General features: G+C 49.6%; 1 protein-coding gene across 7 annotated transcripts in view; it reads right to left on the reverse strand.

Moving 5' to 3' along the window:
- The window catches only part of KANK1 (KN motif and ankyrin repeat domains 1), an 835,542-nt gene that overhangs the window by 36,013 nt on the left and 781,084 nt on the right, over positions 1-18,445 (reverse strand). For all 7 annotated transcript variants that reach the window (XM_078675726.1, XM_078675725.1, XM_078675727.1 and 4 more), the window contains one exon: positions 6,073-6,273. In XM_078675726.1, coding sequence (XP_078531852.1) covers positions 6,073-6,273 — 201 coding nt within the window. The remainder of the gene's footprint in view (positions 1-6,072; positions 6,274-18,445) is intronic.

An 18,445-nucleotide genomic window follows, 5' to 3' on the forward strand; every position in this document is an offset into this window, starting at 1 on the left:
CAGAAAAGCAGTTCATGTCTTGTCTGTCAACGGGACAAGATCAGTTGTACTACCGCCGCTTGCTGGTAAAAAGGAGAACCGAGTTGTATCCATCGACCTGGTAAAACCACAATCATGTGGCCGATAACAAATAGTAGGCCAAGTGGACTCCCCATAAGTAGCAGAACACCAAGGTTTGCTACCCGTACAGAGGTCCTAACAAAGAGGCTAATCACATTCGAAAAGCCTACAGAAGAACAACAAGGACTATGCAACAATGCAATGGAACTTAGACCTCTGAACACCCAAATAAAAACATTTAGCAGAGACACACCAACCTATAATGAAGTAACAAATGACTATGCAAGAAACAGTAATCCTGAAGCTATTGGAACAATTGACAGAACTGCATCCGGCTACTTCATAAACTTCGATGATTCCTCTGAAGGCTTCACTGAATCAAAAACACAGCCATCAACAAAAACCTTTAAAGATAAAGTTAAAGTACTTTTGAAACAACTGAAAGAAACATATCTGATTTCTCCATGGATTGAATTTTGGGTGGGTTTTGGTGCATTTATCCTCATACTTTGGCTCATCATGGTACTAACTTTGGGACGCTTCATTGAGGGAAAATATGCTAAAATGGACACAGCAAGTCAGAAAATCAACTTGATCCTCAAACCACACACATCTTCACACGTCGAGAAAAGAGAACTTTCTTCAGTCAACTTCACAGCCAATCCTATACCAGGTGGGGTAGCATGGGACAACACTGACTACGAAATCTATGGTCCGGTTGAAATCCTGAAATATCCACACCAAATTAAGATCTCATTGAGTGACTTTGTAAAACCAAGCTCATTTGCTGATGATTGGGACTTTGAAAGTATAAATAATATGATGTCTGACTTAGTGATGTCTGCTAAATTTACCAAACATGATTATTTGCAGGGTTCGACAAATTATGATAGTATGTACTGTTATAACCACTATGGTAACCATTTTCTACATAGATCTGCACAACCTAGAAATGTTTTAAATTATAATCAATGGGAACATTGTGCAACCCCTCCAAAAGGAAGCTCAAGAACCGTTTATGACAAATATTCATACTTTTCAGGTTTTAACACAAGTAATGATGAAACATTTTATTTCAAATTGTCAAATAAGACAGGGACAAAGACCATGATAACAAACACGAAATTGATATATTCAGACTCATTCTTTGAACAAATGAATACTTTTGGTTTTGATTATTGGGACAAAAATGTTGAAGTAAAGAGTGTTTGGGGTACAAAAGAATGGCAAGTACAGGGTATAGAATCTTTGTTTAGAGCCTGCATGATCCCAGAACAAATTATATTTTTAAATTACACTGTTCAACAAACTACCTGTCTTGGCCTAGCCAAAATCAAAGACTTAAATAAACCGTCTATTCCAAAACCAACAATGAACAGCAATAGCTCTACAGATGAAGAGATAGACGTAAATTATGTATTAAACCAAAACAGAACACATCCTGATTGGAAAAAGTGGTTGATCTGGCCCACAGATACTAATAACTGTCAAGACAGATTTCTGAACAAAACACAGGGGTTCAAAATGACCAGGCCAGACCCTAGATATTCCCAAAGACAACACCCAGGAATAATAACCACCTACAGTGTGGGCAAATTATGCCTTCAGTGGCTACAGACTTCCACACTGGCAGAAATTAAGCAACACCTAACTTTACTTACTGATGGTGCTGACTTGCGTGATTTCATTATGGGACCGCGCAAACAGCGTCAGAAACGTTTCATAGCAGCCTCTGTATATGCAGCATACAACGAGGCCTGGAAGGTTACTCAAATTGAGACAGCAGAAAGAATACGGGAAATTGACCGTATTAATTTGGAAAAATCACTTTCTGTAGTGGACAATGGGTTAATGACTCTGTCCTCCAGAATTTTTTCTCTGGACAGCATTGTGTCTTCAGCAATCGACATAATATCGCAAGACTTACTGTTGTTACAACACGGTCAGTCTCAATTGCGTTCTATTGTACAGCTTGGCTGGACGTTACAAAATCTGCGTTCAGGCTATGTGCCTTGGCGTTTAATCAACACAACGTCACTTTTCAATATCTTTAACCTTACTGATAAACAAATCAGTATGGCCCAGAAGGGTGCTGATTATACAATCCTGAGCATTGAGAAACTCGAAAGATTACCAGTGACAATGTCAGAACGACCTGTCAGTGAATGGATAATACATGGGATAATTAATATTCCAATCTCAACCTTCAGGTTTCAATACTGCCAAAAATATATACAGGCTGGCATGTACGAAAAATTGGGAAAAGGGTACATTAAAACAACATGGAACCTGCCCTATTCACATGCATGTGTCAGTAATAAAGGACAGAAAGTGTTTCTTAGTGGCAATAATTGTGCGATGTCACTAAGTGGTACACTTCTGTGTAACGGAATTAGTTTGCATGGAGCCTGTGAAGGGAACTCAAATAACCTTTCATGTCACCAGCTAGGCACACCTGCAACAGAGATAGAACCATTCTTTCAAAGACTCTATAATGGGAGTTACATTCTAATTGTGGACCGCAGATGCTGTAGTCTTATGCCCGGGATTCCTTATCTCGTAACTACGACTGCGAAGGTCAAGTGCTGTGGACGCTTATTGTTCCCCAGCTCCTTTCCAGACAGGGAGGCAAGGGCATGGCCCAACTTGAAAATTACTTCTATTCGAATAGATACTTTAAGCAGAATGAAAACAGTGCTTCTTCAGACGCCGACAAGGCTCACGTCATCAAAAGAAACGTATGATCTCCTAGTCGCAAGGACGACTGCAGAGATACATTCATTGTTATCGACTAATTCCCCCATACATTTCGCAGAAATCCTGAATGAAATCTTAAATATTTCTGATACCAGTGGAGTCTCAAAAGTATTTAAGACAGTATTTTCGATGGCATTAACACCATTCAAAGCCATACTGGGTATTTTTCCAGATTTCGTCCATTCGATTTTTGGCGGACTTCCCCTCATTTTAGGACTAATTGCAGGAATCCTATTCTTAGTCCTTATATTTCGTTATGGCAAACCATGTCACAGACAAAACACCTGCGACAAGGGAAGAAACAATCCTAGCCATTGGATACCGGGACCGGATATCAAAAATCCTGGGACTATCCCGTCTTAGAGACCTGAACATGACTTGGTTTCTATCATTTCGACCAATGTGGCAACGATGTGTTTTACCTGTATTAAGGTGCCTGCTATGCGGAGAAGAATGCGTGTTAGACACCTGTCTGACGCTACAATCGGATGCGCCAATGGATGCAGAAACATTGTTGAGTCCAACAAAGGCTCATGCTTTGTGCTGCCCTCAACGGCTACCAATCCTGATGACGGCATTCGTGGAAGCTTCACCACTACGATTAAGGGGTAGTGAGGTTCAAAATGAAAGCAGCATCGATCAGGTACGACCTTCTGTGAGCAATCCAAATCAAAATGTCAATGGAGACAATCATGCGCACGAATGCATGGTTACACCTTTTTCCGAGTTAGTGGAACTCTCCCAGGAAGCTGTTGACAACTTTTTCGAGAGTCTGAATGATATGATGTTCTCACCAGAGCAGAAATAGAGACTTTTGAGCAAGCTCGTACGCGGCGTTCCCTGAATTTGGCCTTCAACTAGAATAGCAAAATACCATGAACAATTTTCCCTCCAGTTCACGGACAGCAAAAAATTTTCAACAGCCCCAAAATATTTTTGCATATTTTTCGGGACACTATCTTCTGCTTAAAGTAAGAACTATTCTTAGAGAACTAAGATTTCTACTTTTAGATAGCTTATGGACATTAGCTGCCCGCTGGTATGTTCATAATTATTTTATTCTGTGATGGAATGGTCTCGAAACTTTTTTTCTGTATTAAGAGCCATTTCATGTGTAAATTCTCATATACCATTTAGCAATAATGTATACAAATGCGTGATTACTTTAGCATTATTTCACAGCTTGAGTGCATACAATACATATAAATGCTTTTTTTCCGTATATTTGATAATTTCGAAATACATTTATGTATTTTGGGGTGGTACGGTATACACGATACTCTACAGTATGTTTTACTATGCATAGATTAGTAAATATGTCCATAGTTAGCGTGGAGTGGGTGTGATGTATTCCTATAGGTTCTGTATCGATCCCCCTATTCCTGACCCTATTCTGGTTAACAAACTAACAAGTTAACTAGCAGCCATCCCATGAGGCAGAAAACCCCCATGATGCAGGAACCGTTATCTGATAAAGCCACACTACGGCACAGGAGCGTGTTATCTGATTAGGTCATAACGCTTGCCATCTAATTAGACAAGCGATATTCCTCCAGCCCCTGATAAGGCATACGGAGTTCTCAAAACAAATCAAACCTATGACACCTTGGGAAAAACCCTGCGGCCATTGTTTTGATTTCACCGAGAACTTCAGCAAAAGAATGTGCTAACGACCTGGTCGTATGACATCCTTATTGACGTATCTATGTCCATCCTTACGTCAATCTCGGCACCTTAAAGGTATAAATATTACCAATATTGCCCTATGCAAACACACGCGGTGGTGACGAGATCGGAGCAGCCAGACTTGCCGAAGCCCAGAGCAGAGCAGACCCCGCTGGCGCAGCCCCGCCTCTCCTGACGCGCTGAGAACGAGACGCTGCTTTCTCCTGCCGAGAAATCCAGCTCCGGCGCTTCCGGGTAGCCCTCGCAGGCAGCCTGGAATATCGAGACCAGAGACGAGAGATACCATCCCTCATCCATCCTAGATTCCAGGTACAGAACTGAATAACCCCTCACAGAGAATTCTTTAGTCAGTCACTTGGCAAAACAAACTTAACTTAAACTGTAACTTTCTATTCCCGCCCACGCATTAGACTTAGGTCAGGTACACGGGGTAGGCGTAGTTAGAAACACCAGTTGAGTACGATTAGTCAAATGTATATGTGTATGTATATATTTTATTCATTTTAAACCTTCATATGGCTTAGAAACCATATCAATGTTTTTACAGTATTATTTTATACTTCTGCTCTTAATGTATGCACTTTACTTAACCATAAGTATTGCAATAATATCGATCCATTTCTCTTGTACGAGAAAAGGGACTGATCAATAAATAACATCTTTTATTGAACACGCCCGTCTCTTCCTTTTCTCTACAATCTGATGAGACTAAGAATGCACGTACTGACTGAGTAAAATAAATTGCCTTTTGTTTTCACACGACTCTCGAGATACACTCTTGATTAGGGGAGAGCAAAGTTGTCATGTTCTATGGTTGTCAGAAACTAAATCCCTTCTTGTCTATCCAGGGAGGTTCAACTCCTCCTTGCCTATTCGAGAAAGTTTCTAGTGAACTCTGAGCTAGCTGGCAAACCCAAAACTTTAAGTCTAATATCGACAGTAGTAGACCTAGTTAACGTCTGGTCTAGGCCTATACTATTGAAGGTATTATTCCAATGCGCAGAGCCTATTGGGATAATAGGAACTACACTACAACCCCCCTCCGTCAAGCTTTGGGCATTAAAGGGGATGATGAGAGGAGGGGCAAAGGGCTGACAATTATTTCATTGTACTTGACAATCTCACAAAACTATAAACAGGGGCTAAATGCTAATATGTAATGGTTTATGCTCCTTCCTTGCAGAATAGAGATTACCCAAGCAGCGAACTGGTAAAATGGTCTCAAGTTTTTAACATCCCTCCATATGTTGAAAATAATTTCTTGAAGCTGAAGCAAAATAAAAGCTATGGATTGTAGATATATTTAACATATAGACATGTACAATTTCGAAATGTAATCCTCCGAGGGTATAGAGTTAATAGCTCACAATGGTTGCAAATATAAACAAGTTAAAAAACAAAACAAAAAAACGGAGGTTGTCCTGTATGGCATCTAGCTAATGTAATTGCATTTCACTTTGAAGGGTAATAAAATCACATTTCTATGAAACGTTTACAAATCTGGACAACATACATCTTAAAAGAAAAGGATGGTTTGGCGTACGATGTTTCGTTATCATAGACACTCACATTGTCTGACAGAGCAGCATTACACCCTTGCTGAGCCAGCAGAAGCTTTACAATCTCCACATGTCCATGTTCACTGGCACACATCAATGCAGTAGACCCCTCATCATCCTGGATATTAACATCTGCGCCACAAGCCAACAGGGCCTTTACCATATCAATCCTGCCATGGCTCACCGCAAGCATGAGAGCAGTCTGTCCGGCCTGTCAAGAAAAGTCAAGATGTCAGGAATACATGCAATAGAAGTACGTAAGTCACTCATGAAAATATATTTAAAAGAAAGCATAGGTAAACAGCTAATTTACCTATTTATTGTAGTCATAGTTGACTTCCCACCCAGAACCACATCAGAATTCCTTTCTCAATAGGAAGATCAAAAAACACAATTAAGTGCAAAGTAAATAGCCAGCACTTGTTTTCCACCAACAAGCATTGGCAAAGCCAATAGGTATCACCTATACGAGAGCTATTGACTTTGCTAATGTATTTTAGCCATGTTGTACACCAGTGTGGGTGCTGTCCAGCCTGGCTAAAAGTTAGTGGCATAGAGGAGAGTGGCATGACGGAGTGGCGTAGTGTAGAGTGGAGTGACACAGAATGGAGTAGAGTGCCAGAAAGTGAAGTAGCGTAGAGTGAAGTAGCATAGAGTAGAGTAGTAGTAGACTGGAATAGAGTACAGTGTAATACAATTGAGTGTCAGAGTGTCCTTGAGTGGAGTGCTGTAGAGTAGAGTAGGGTGGTATAGAATGGAAAAGCGTAAAGTAGTGTTGAGTGGTATCGACTGAAGTGACAGAATGGTGTAGAGTGTCTTAGAGTGGAGGACTGTCAGAGTGGAATGAAGCAGAGTGGCATAAAGTGGAGTAGAGTGTTGTAAAGTACAGAGGAGTGTTGTCGAGTGAAGCTGTGTAGAGGGGGTAGACTGCAGGGGCACAGAGAATCAGAGTAGAGTTTCATAGAGAGGAGAGGTGTAAAGTGGAGTCGTGTCAGATTGGAATTGTGTAGAGTGGCGTAAAGTGGCATAAAGGAGATGGGAGTTGGGTGGAGTGAAGTCGTGTAGAGTGGCATAGTGTTGCAGAGTATGGAGTAGTATAGGAGAGTGCAGTGGCATACAGTGTCGTTGAATAGAGTGGTGTAGACTGTCGTAGAATAGAGTGCCGAAGACCAGAGTGGAGTAGGGCAACAGAGTAGCATCATAGATTAGAGTGGCATAGAGTAAAGTGAAGTGGCGTAGATTGGAGTACAGTACAGTGGAGTGGTGTAGAGTGGAGTGCAGTAGTGTGTAGAGTAGTAGAGTGGCGTCAAGTAGAATGACATAGAATGGAGTGTATGCATATATTGTTGTAGAGTGAAGGAGAGTGTGGTGTAGTGGTGTAAAGTGGAGTGTCAGAGTGGAGTAGAGTGCTGTGGAGAGGTGTACAATGGAGTGGGGAAGATTGGAGTAAAGTGATGTAGACTGGAGGGGCGTAGAGTGGTGTAGAGTACAGTATTGTAGAATGGGCATAGAGTGGAGTCAAGTGTAGCGGCATAGAGTGGCACAGAATGGAGTACAGTGACAGAGTGTTGAAGTGGGGGTACATCGTTGTAGAGGGGAGTTAAGTGTTGTGGAGAGGCGTAGAGTGTCAGAGTGGTGCTGCATAGACTGGGGTATGCATGGTGTGGTAGCACACTGCCATTACAGCAAACACATGTTCAATTGAAATCACCATTTCATTTGAAAAAACACACAGTTTTACTCTCAAAACTTCAGCACACTATGGGGTCGATCAGGATGGCGGACGGAAGAGCCACCGCGGCCCTGGAGTAGGCGGAAAAAGCCTTTTCCGTGTCCGCCTGCCGCGGATACTCCGTCCGCCATATCAGGATAGGAAAACGTGTCAAATTTCCGTCCGCGACGGAAAAACACGCTCCGCCGGCCAACTACACACGACCACGCGGCGGACGGAACACATCCAAACGCTCCGCCGTACGCACTGACGTCGAAGACCGTCCCCCAAATCAAGATGGCGGAAAACACACATAAAACCGCTGCGGAAAAACAACCTGTCTTAACACGGCGGAATCCCCACAGCGAACATAGGTGACACAGCCGAGATACCCACCGCAAGCTGACCACCACCATGGACCCGGCGCTACACGCTTTCCCGATGCTCTTCGCGATCCACCACGTCCTAGTCATGGCCTACTATGGACGACGACGCAGGTAAGGTACAAACCATTGGCTGTCTGGAGGGGAATACCAGCAAGGGACGTGACGTAGGGAGGGGGAGTGTCATGTTACCGAAACCACTGATGAGAAGCATATACGAATACACATTAGCAGGACGCAAGCAGGAATGACAACGACAGACCACGAGACTTGATAGACTACCTTTATTGTCAAATAATAGGGGTCAAATCACAGTGTATGCGTGAACATGGGCAAAGTGGGCACCAGAGCAGGTACAACATAGCAGGTAACGAGAGGGCAGCATGCAGTATCAGAGCATCAACAGGGCATTGTGCATTACAGAGCAGGTACATCAGAGGCAGGTAACGAGAGGGCAGCATGCAGTATCAGAGCATCAACAGGGCATTGTGCATTACAGAGCAGGTACATCATAGGCAGGTAACGAGAGGCCAGTATGCAGTATCAGAGCATCAACAGGGCATTGTAGAGTACAGAGCAGGTACATCATAGGCAGGTAACGAGAGGGCAGTATGCAGTATCAGAGCATCAACAGGGCATTGTAGAGTACAGAGCAGGTACATCATAGGCAGGTAACGAGAGGGCAGTATGCAGTATCAGAGCATCAACAGGGCATTGTAGAGTACAGAGCAGGTACATCATAGGCAGGTAACGAGAGGGCAGTATGCAGTATCAGAGCATCAACAGGGCATTGTAGAGTACAGAGCAGGTACATCAGAGGCAGCACGTGAGAGGGGCTAAGTGCATCAACAGTCCATTGCACAGAACAGCTCCATCAGAGGCAGCACGTGAGAGGGGCCAAGTGCATCAACAGTCCATTGCACAGAACAGCTCCATCAGAGGCAGCACGTGAGAGGGGCCAAGTGCATCAACAGTCCATTGCACAGAACAGTCACATCACTGGCAGCACATGAGAGGGCAGAATGCAGTATCAGAACAGCAACAGGGCAGTGTGGCCAACAGAGCAGGTACATCAGAGGCAGCACGTGAGAGGGGCTAAGTGCATCAACAGTCCATTGCACAGAACAGCTCCATCAGAGGCAGCACGTGAGAGGGGCCAAGTGCATCAACAGTCCATTGCACAGAACAGCTCCATCAGAGGCAGCACGTGAGAGGGGCCAAGTGCATCAACAGTCCATTGCACAGAACAGCTCCATCAGAGGCAGCACGTGAGAGGGGCCAAGTGCATCAACAGTCCATTGCACAGAACAGTCACATCACTGGCAGCACATGAGAGGGCAGAATGCAGTATCAGAACAGCAACAGGGCAGTGTGGCCAACAGAGCAGGTACATCAGAGGCAGGTAACGAGAGGGCAGCATGCAGTATCAGAGCATCAACAGGGCATTGTGCATTACAGAGCAGGTACATCAGAGGCAGGTAACGAGAGGCCAGTATCAGAGCATCAACAGGGCATTGTGCATTACAGAGCAGGTACATCAGAGGCAGGTAACGAGAGGCCAGTATGCAGTATCAGAGCATCAACAGGGCATTGTGCATTACAGAGCAGGTACATCAGAGGCAGCACAACTACGTGTCCCTACCAACCCGTCACAGGGACCACAAGAGTGCCACGCAGTTCTCAATGGACACACCATGTGAATTAACATTTGAGTGAAGTGTACAGCACGTCACATCACAGAATCAGGGGGGACTGCGTGAACTACCTGCCTCGGACACACTGGCAGCACCAGCAACAGGAGTGTGAGACACAGCCACAGCCCGAGTGACACACACATGGGCCACGGACCCAGACACACTGGCAGCACCAGCAACAGGAGTGTGAGACACAGCCACAGCCCGAGTGACACACACATGGGCCACGGACCCAGACACACTGGCAGCACCAGCAACAGGAGTGTGAGACACAGCCACAGCCCGAGTGACACACACATGGGCCACGGACCCAGACACACTGGCAGCACCAGCAACAGGAGTGTGAGACACAGCCACAGCCCGAGTGACACACACATGGGCCACGGACCCAGACACACTGGCAGCACCAGCAACAGGAGTGTGAGACACAGCCACAGATGTAGTCACTGACACGTGAGCCACTGACCCAGACAGACTGCCAGCACCAGAAACAGGAGTGTGCAACACAGCCACAGATCTTCTAACTGACACGTGAGCCATAGACCCAGATACACTGCCAGGACCTGCAACAGGAGAGGGCACAACTGACACTGTGCCACCATCTGATACATGAGAGTCAACTGCACCGGCGCCACTGGGACAACTGAAATGATGAGCCACAGGGCTGTATGGGCCAGGAGGCAGGGTGGGCCTGGGAGCTGGGGATAGCTCACCTAGAGCCAAATCGGGGTTTGCAGGTGTCAATGGTGTGTGTCTGCGTTTCTTAGGGAGGTGTGAGTGCACCCTGGACAGGACAGGACTGCCAAGTGGTGGGGACTCCAAAGAATCACCACCCAGTATAGGTGGAGCAACTGCTGCCGGGGATCTGGTTTCGGGGGACGTGCTGGAGCCTGCTTGTCGTTTGCTCTGTGCCTGCCGCCTGGACTCGGAATGATGTGTAATGGGGGATGCAACAACAGGGGACACCCTCCTCTGCTTCTGACTGGCCTGGATGGGAGTGGAGGTATGGGGGGACTCCGCCGCGGAGACATCAGTTTGGCGTTTAGTAGAAAACATCAGCCTCAGTGCAGCCAGGGGTGAAGTATGCCTGTCCTTGATTGCGCCATTGTCCATGCTAGATGCCTTGTCCGTAGGATGTGCCTTATCCTTAGGTGGAGTGTTGTCTCTGGATGTAGCCTGTGCCCTGCTCGCCGCCCTGTTCCTGCCAGCAGACTTGTCGTCTGTGGTGCACCTGCCTCCAGCAGACACCTGCTCCCTGTGTGTGTCGCTGCCCTTGGGAGTGTTCCTATCCACTGCTGTGGGCCTGCTCTTGGGAGTCTCCCTGCTCTTAGTAGGTGCCTTAGTCTTCTCACTGTCCTTGGGAGTGTTCCTATCCACTGCTGTGGGCCTGCTCTTGGGGGTCTCCCTGCTCTCAGTAGGTGCCTTAGTCTTCTCACTGTCCTTGGGAGTGTTCCTATCCACTGATGTGGGCCTGCTCTTGGGAGTCTCCCTGCTCTTAGTAGGTGCCTTAGTCTTCTCACTGTCCTTGGGAGTGTTCCTATCCACTGATGTGGGCCTGCTCTTGGGAGTCTCCCTGCTCTTAGTAGGTGCCTTTGTCTTCTGACTGGCCTTGTCCAAGGAACAGTCCATGGACATGTGAGTATCCCTTGCCTTCGGAGTACCTTTCGTGTTGAATGCCTGTGTAGCTCCGGAAGGCATGTCCCCCAACAACACTTGTGGATCCTGTGTGTGTACTCCAGTGCATCTGACGTCGTCTACGTGAACAGATTTAGCTGATCTAGGGGATGGGGTCTGTGCCCTGCGTGCCCTGACGTGCTGTCTGACGCTGCTTCTAGTGCAATAACCTGTATTTGAGTCCTGCTCTGAATAATCACTACCCCCTGAGACATCCAGCGGTGTAGATGGGGAAACAGAAGTAGCACCCTGTTCATTCGACTGTACTATTGCAGACGACACACTGCTTGCCAATGACTGCACTGTCCTGTGTAGACCTGCAAGATCGCCATGCATCCCTTCCATGAATGCCACCACCTGCCCCAACTTCCTATCATGATCCTGGAAAGCATTTGTCATATTGGTCTGACCCACACACAGCTGTCGCAGCAGATCAACGGCCTCAGCACACAGTGCATTTTGGCTCACCGTGGCAGGGGCAGCGGTGCCTGCACCGAACGCCACTCTGCTCCCCCTACTCCTTCGGCCACGAACAATACATGGTGCAGTTGGCGGAAGTGTGGGCCCTGTGTGCTGTCTTCCGACAGAAGGTGATGAGTGCCCACTCCCAGTCTGTGACAACAGTGCAGGCTCACCAAGAGTGTCCGACGAGGAGGACGATGGTGTCTCCACATGCGAGTCCTCAGGGACGGTCCTGTCCCCCTCTCCGGCGCTGGCCTCCTCCGTGTCAGTCTGCGTGTGTGCGAAGTCTGAGCCGGACTCATTTCCTCGGCTACTCTCCACCGTCTGTGGCTGAGTGTCCTCTGTCAAAGCTGAAATGCACAGAAAAGATGTGTGAGTCATGGGCACACTCACGTACAGAAGGAACAGGATAGCCAAATCACATAGCAGACAAAGGTTCATGAGCCCTCAGCCTGCACATGGCCCACCCCTACCAGTCATCCTCACATTTTCTGCCATGGGGACATGGACCACTAGGGGATGTGCTTTAACACTCAACTACTAAGCAAGTGGCGTGTCAACATGGCGGACCTGGATGTCAAATGAGTACCACCCAATGGGACCAAAATGCCATCACAGGCATACATACGCAACACGGAACTCAATGGTGTGTCTGTGCACCAATACATGCATAGCACTCACAAGTTTCCTACACAGACAGTATGCTCACCGCTAGTTTGCTGTTGATCGGCACTCAGACGTTCGGCCAGTTCAGGATGCGTCACTGCAATGATACGGTGCATGAGAGGGGTCATGGAGCGTCGGGCCAGACGGGGCGTCCTTGGAATCAGGCCCAGTGTTACTTCCGCTACATTCTTGCTCAGCCTGGAAATGTCGTCCCAGCGTTTGTGGCAGTGTGTATGTCGTCTGTTGCACACCCCCAATGCCCGTACTTCCCGTGCTATGGTCCTCCACAGGTCCTTGCGAAGGTGCAGCTTGACCTACCATGATGGGAGACAAAAGGGTTTAAGTCAGTGGACAGGTGGCCTGTCACACACATAGGGGCAAGACGTTACTGTCAGCAGCCATGCACAATCAGGAACATATGTCTAGCCCACACTACACAGCTAAGATATAAATAGGCCTGATCATTTGGCCCCCTCATGCACACCAACATGTCCCACACTGCACTTACCACCCGTCCCGGTGCGCCGTAGAGGCGTCCATAGTTGCGGAGTACACCGTCCACGAGGACATCAAGCTCCGCGGCGGTGAAGGGTCGAGACCGGATCTCTTTGCCTCTCGACATGGCAAGATCACGGAGTATGGCACTAGAGCAGCAGTCGGTGGTCAGCTCAGCAGCAGCAGCAGGTCGAGGTGATGGTCACAGGCAGCAGTCGGTGGTCAGCTCAGCAGCAGCAGCAGGTCGAGGTGATGGTCACAGGCAGCACTGGTCCCCAGGGTAGGAAGTTTCATGTTGGCCAAGACACATATATAGGGCCCTCAGCACGTGTCAGTGGCATACGTCGCCAGCAATTGGTCAGCCCTGGGAGCGTGATCGTGAAATGGGCCAATGACTGGCCCTGTTGTTGCGGTGCACAGCTTCCGCTACTTGCGATTGGCCGTATGCGGCCAGCGTCCCTCTTCCCATTGGCTGCATGTGCAGGGACCGTGACGGGCACACATCGGCAACCGCACGTGCAAGCTTCAGGCACGGATGCTTCAGTTGCAACAATGTACTATCACTGGCGCCTCCATGGCGGGGCACGTACACAGCGGGGGAGGTGCAGGCCTATACACCCTGCAGATGTACTCAATGGACATGCCAGTTCATGACCCCCCTTACAGTCACCTTGCATCATCCACCGTACACCGGCCGGAGCGGCCGGCCCATGAACATCCGCCGTGCCCGGCCATGAACACAACCGCCATGGCCGGGACCGGCGGTTGTTCATGGCCGGGCACGGCGGTTGTTCATGGCCGGGCACGGCCATGGCGGTTGTGTTCATGGCCGGGCACGGCGGTTGTTCATGGCCGGGCACGGCCATGGCGGTTGTGTTCATGGCCGGGCACGGCGGTTGTTCATGGCCGGGCACGGCCATGGCGGTTGTGTTCATGGCCGTGCACGGCGGTTGTTCATGGGCCGGCCGCTCCGGCCGGTGTACGGTGGATGATGCAAGGTGACTGTAAGGGGGGTCATGAACTGGCATGTCCATTGAGTACATCTGCAGGGTGTATAGGCCTGCACCTCCCCCGCTGTGTACGTGCCCCGCCATGGAGGCGCCAGTGATAGTACATTGTTGCAACTGAAGCATCCGTGCCTGAAGCTTGCACGTGCGGTTGCCGATGTGTGCCCGTCACGGTCCCTGCACATGCAGCCAATGGGAAGAGGGACGCAGGCCGCATTCTGCCTTTGGGAAGTAGCGGAAGTTGAGCACCGCCATGGCGGCGCCAAATATGTGATCTTGTCAGACGCTGCACCGTGATGTGTTGTGTGCAGTTGCGTCATGAGGGATGTGAGCGTGATTGTGAAAGGTCATATGTCATACAATATAGCATGTGTGTCCATACAATGGACATCGGTCGGCACACAATGGCCAACAGATGTGCATTCGTACGTGTTGACGTCGGGTTTGACCCTACAGACGTTGTTACATCTTCACAACTACACAGTACATCACGGCTGTGTGGCCAATTCATGCATCTGTTGTCGGTTTATTGTTGTGTCGAGGTGACTACAGTGGTGGTGGTACACATGCATTCCGTGTATGTGATTTATACGTTCTGTCACCATGCATGTCATTACCGTATGCACATCATCATTGGTGGTGGCATTTGTGCTTGATGACATGGCGTGTGTAAACTTATCGTTTGTGTGCATGCAGTTGCATGAGTGTCTGTGATGTGTCTACGATACATTAGGGTGACGACTGGAGTTATGTCAGTAAGGTACACATGTGATGGAGTTGTACACGTATGCGTCGTTTGTACGTTGACCTAAGTTACATCTCTCTCCCACACAGGAGGGCTCCAAATGTGCATCGCCCATACACTCAGCTGGAGGATATGGTAGACGAGGAGGTGATTCGGAAATTCAGGCTGGATCGACGTCGGTTGCTGGAGCTTGTGGCTCAATTGGCTCCTCATCTGCAGCCACGTAGAACGTATCCTGGCTCGTTTACACCCACTGCAAAGGTCATGGCGGTACTACATTTCTTCGCTACTGGCACATTTCAGTATACAGTTGGAGGTGCCGGGGGTATGTCACAGGCAATGTTCAGCACGGTTCTTCGGGATGTGTTAACAGCTATGATGCTGTACAAGGATGAGTACATACATTTCCCACGTCCGGAAGAGTTGCCAGCTGTCAAAGCTGGTTTCTATGCACTGGGCCACATACCTCACGTTGTGGGCTCAATTGATGGCACGCACATCGCGCTCATTCCACCACGGGCACGCGAACAAGTGTTCAGGAATCGGAAACACTTTCATTCGCTGAACGTGCAGGTGGTGTGCCTGGCGAGCAACATCATCTCCCATGTGTGTGCAAGATTTCCTGGATCCGCACATGACGCCCACATCATGCGAACCAGCAATGTCCCACGACTCATGGCAAATCTGCCACCCGGTCAAGCGTGGCTTGTTGGTGAGTGTGCAGTGGGGACTCTTGTGATCTCTGTGTTGCATGGGGTACCCACCATATCTTGTTCTGATGTTTGTCTCTGTCATCCCCCTACATAGGCGACTCGGCTTACCCAAACCGGCCCTGGCTCCTCAGTCCCCTACGTAATCCGAGGACGGCGGGTGAAATGCGGTACAATGAGGCACATGGAAGGACACGGAGAGTCATCGAACGTACCTTTGGACTGCTGAAGTCTAGGTTTCGGTGCCTCGATAAGACCGGAGGGGCACTGCCTTACTCACCAGGAAAAGTATGCAAGATCGTGATTGCCTGCTGCATGCTCCACAACCTGGCAGTACGCAATGACATTGAACTGCTGTTGGACCCTGAAGACGAAGGAGTTCCTCGGCCTCCCATCCCACCCATGTCGACTGATGAGGATAGTGGTGAGGAGGAAGGTGTGGACCAGAGGCGCCAGCTCATTGATCGCTACTTCCCTTGAATGTGAGTATCTACCTCTAGTGGCGGTTGACAATGCCTCATGTATGTTTTCTGGTGTTGTGTGGATATGGGGTTATTCAGCTGGGTGTGGTTTGTGATGGTTGCACATGTGTGTCTTCATGTCTTTGGACATAGGAGTGTCCATGATGTGTGTGCTCCCATCCCATGCTTGTGTGATGGTTGTCGTTTGTGTAATGTTGCTGTGCATTGTGTTGTGATGTGTGTGAATCTCTTTACTGACGTGTGTTTGCTGTCTCTGGTTTTCTCTAGGTCACTCCCGCAGCGCCATGATCATGTGCGACTATGATCCCTGTACCTGTTTACGTCTGTATCTGATGGCAATCATGTGAATAAACATGGAGGCAAAACATCATTGTGTGAGTAAATGCAATTTATTGACAGGTTGTGCTTTTGTGCTGGTGAATATATACAAGTAAGTGGGAGGGAGGGAGTTGGAGTTGTAGGTAATGGCAGATGAAATGTCCGTGCTGACACCACATTGGGGGGTGTCAGGCTAGTCCAGCAGACCAGTGGCAATGATTGTCTATGTGGGACAGGATGGTTTGCAGGGTGAATGTCTGGCACAGGCAGTGGCATTGTCAAGGTCGTCCCCTCTTGGAGCGTGTGCCTGGCGCTCCAACACTGCTCTCAGCAACTTCCTGCCTCGGCCGCCCCCTCCGTCTCGGAGGTGGTACAGAGGCAGCTGGGAGGGCAGGTTGGTGATGGGCCACATCCGTCGCCAGGGGCTCAGGTGGTGGTGGCGGCGGTGGAGGCGGAGGCGGAGGCGACGGGGGAGGCGGAGGTGACGGTGGCGCTGACACACATGGTGGAGGAGGGGGGGGGGTTGTTCCGGGCAACCCATTCCCTCCACATCGTTGCCTGCTGGCCCATGATCACCAACATCTGGCCAAGGATGCCAGAGATCTCGCGCAGGCTGTTGGTGTTGTCCACTGAGTCCTCGTGAACACGATCAGCGTTTGCCTGGGACCGGTCGTATGAGGCCTGGCACCTGGCAAGAGCTTGTAGGGACTGTGCCACTGGCTCGGGTAGCTGTCCCTCCTCTGACCGGCGGTGTGTGGGTCGCCTGATTGGCAGTTGTCCCGTTGCCTGTGTTTGTGGCCCACTCACCCTGCTTGTGTGTGGGGCCGTTGGACCAGCGTTGCGCGCTGGGTCATGCTGGGTGGCACCGGCAGGAGTCGTGGTGCTCGTGGTAGTGGTGGTAGTGGTGGTACTGGTGGTACTGGTGGTACTGGTGGTGGTGGGGACTGTGCAGATCACAGAGACGGGTGCCGCGGGAGTCACACATGCGACGTTGGTCGGTCCCGGGAGTCCCTGTGAGCCAGATGGCCCTGGCTGCGTGCTTGGTCCCGCTCCATCCTCCGCCCCGGAGCTGCCTGTGTCGTCGTCGGCAGAGAGTCCTGTAGGTGTGGGAGGCGAGGCTGGCGGCCGGGTACTGCTTTCCCCAGTCAGTTGACGATCACCTGAGGGACAAGATCGAGCAGGTCAGTAATGTGGACAGTACATGGTTACATTGATTTGTAGACATTTCTGTTTCCTGTCGCACACACCCCACCCTCCACCACCACCGCCACCCTCCCCGTGCACATGGGGGCCTGTTGGGAGTTGTAGTTTGGGCCTCTCACACACCCCACCCTCCACCACCACCGCCACCCTCCCCGTGCACATGGGGGCCTGTTGGGAGTTGTAGTTTGGGCCTCTCACACACCCCACCCTCCACCACCACCGCCACCCTCCCCGTGCACATGGGGGCCTGTTGGGAGTTGTAGTTTGGGCCTCTCACACACCCCACCCTCCACCACCGCCACCCTCCCCGTGCACATGGGGGCCTGTTGGGAGTTGTAGTTTGGGCCTCTCACACACCCCACCCTCCACCACCGCCACCACCACCACCACCCTCCCCGTGAACATGGGGGCCTGTTGGGAGCCATGGACATGTTAGTGTGTTGGTGTCCGACGTGCATGGGTTGGGGCGTGGGGGATGTTTCTTCTCAGTTGTGTGAGCCTGACCATGTCGTGCTGATCGTGGTGCTTGGTTTGTACTCACCAGTCTCTTCTCCTTCGTCAAGGCCGTCTAGGCTCTCTGGGTGTAGTATCACCAGCACCTTCTCCTCCCAATCGGTGTAGGGTATGGGCTCCGGGGGTGTGCCACCGCCAGTAAGATTGGCTCTGGCGTGGTTTTTCGCTCGGATGCCCTTGACCCTGGTCTTAAGGTCATGCCACCGCCTCTGAATGTCGTGCTTGGTCCTCGGCACAGTCCCCGACGCATTCACACGAGTGACGATCCTGTCCCACATGTGGTTCTTTTGCGCCACGGTCGTCTGCTGGACTTGGGCCCC

This window comes from Lissotriton helveticus, chromosome 2_1, assembly GCF_964261635.1.
Source record: "Lissotriton helveticus chromosome 2_1, aLisHel1.1, whole genome shotgun sequence".
Classification (NCBI taxonomy): domain Eukaryota; kingdom Metazoa; phylum Chordata; class Amphibia; order Caudata; family Salamandridae; genus Lissotriton; species Lissotriton helveticus.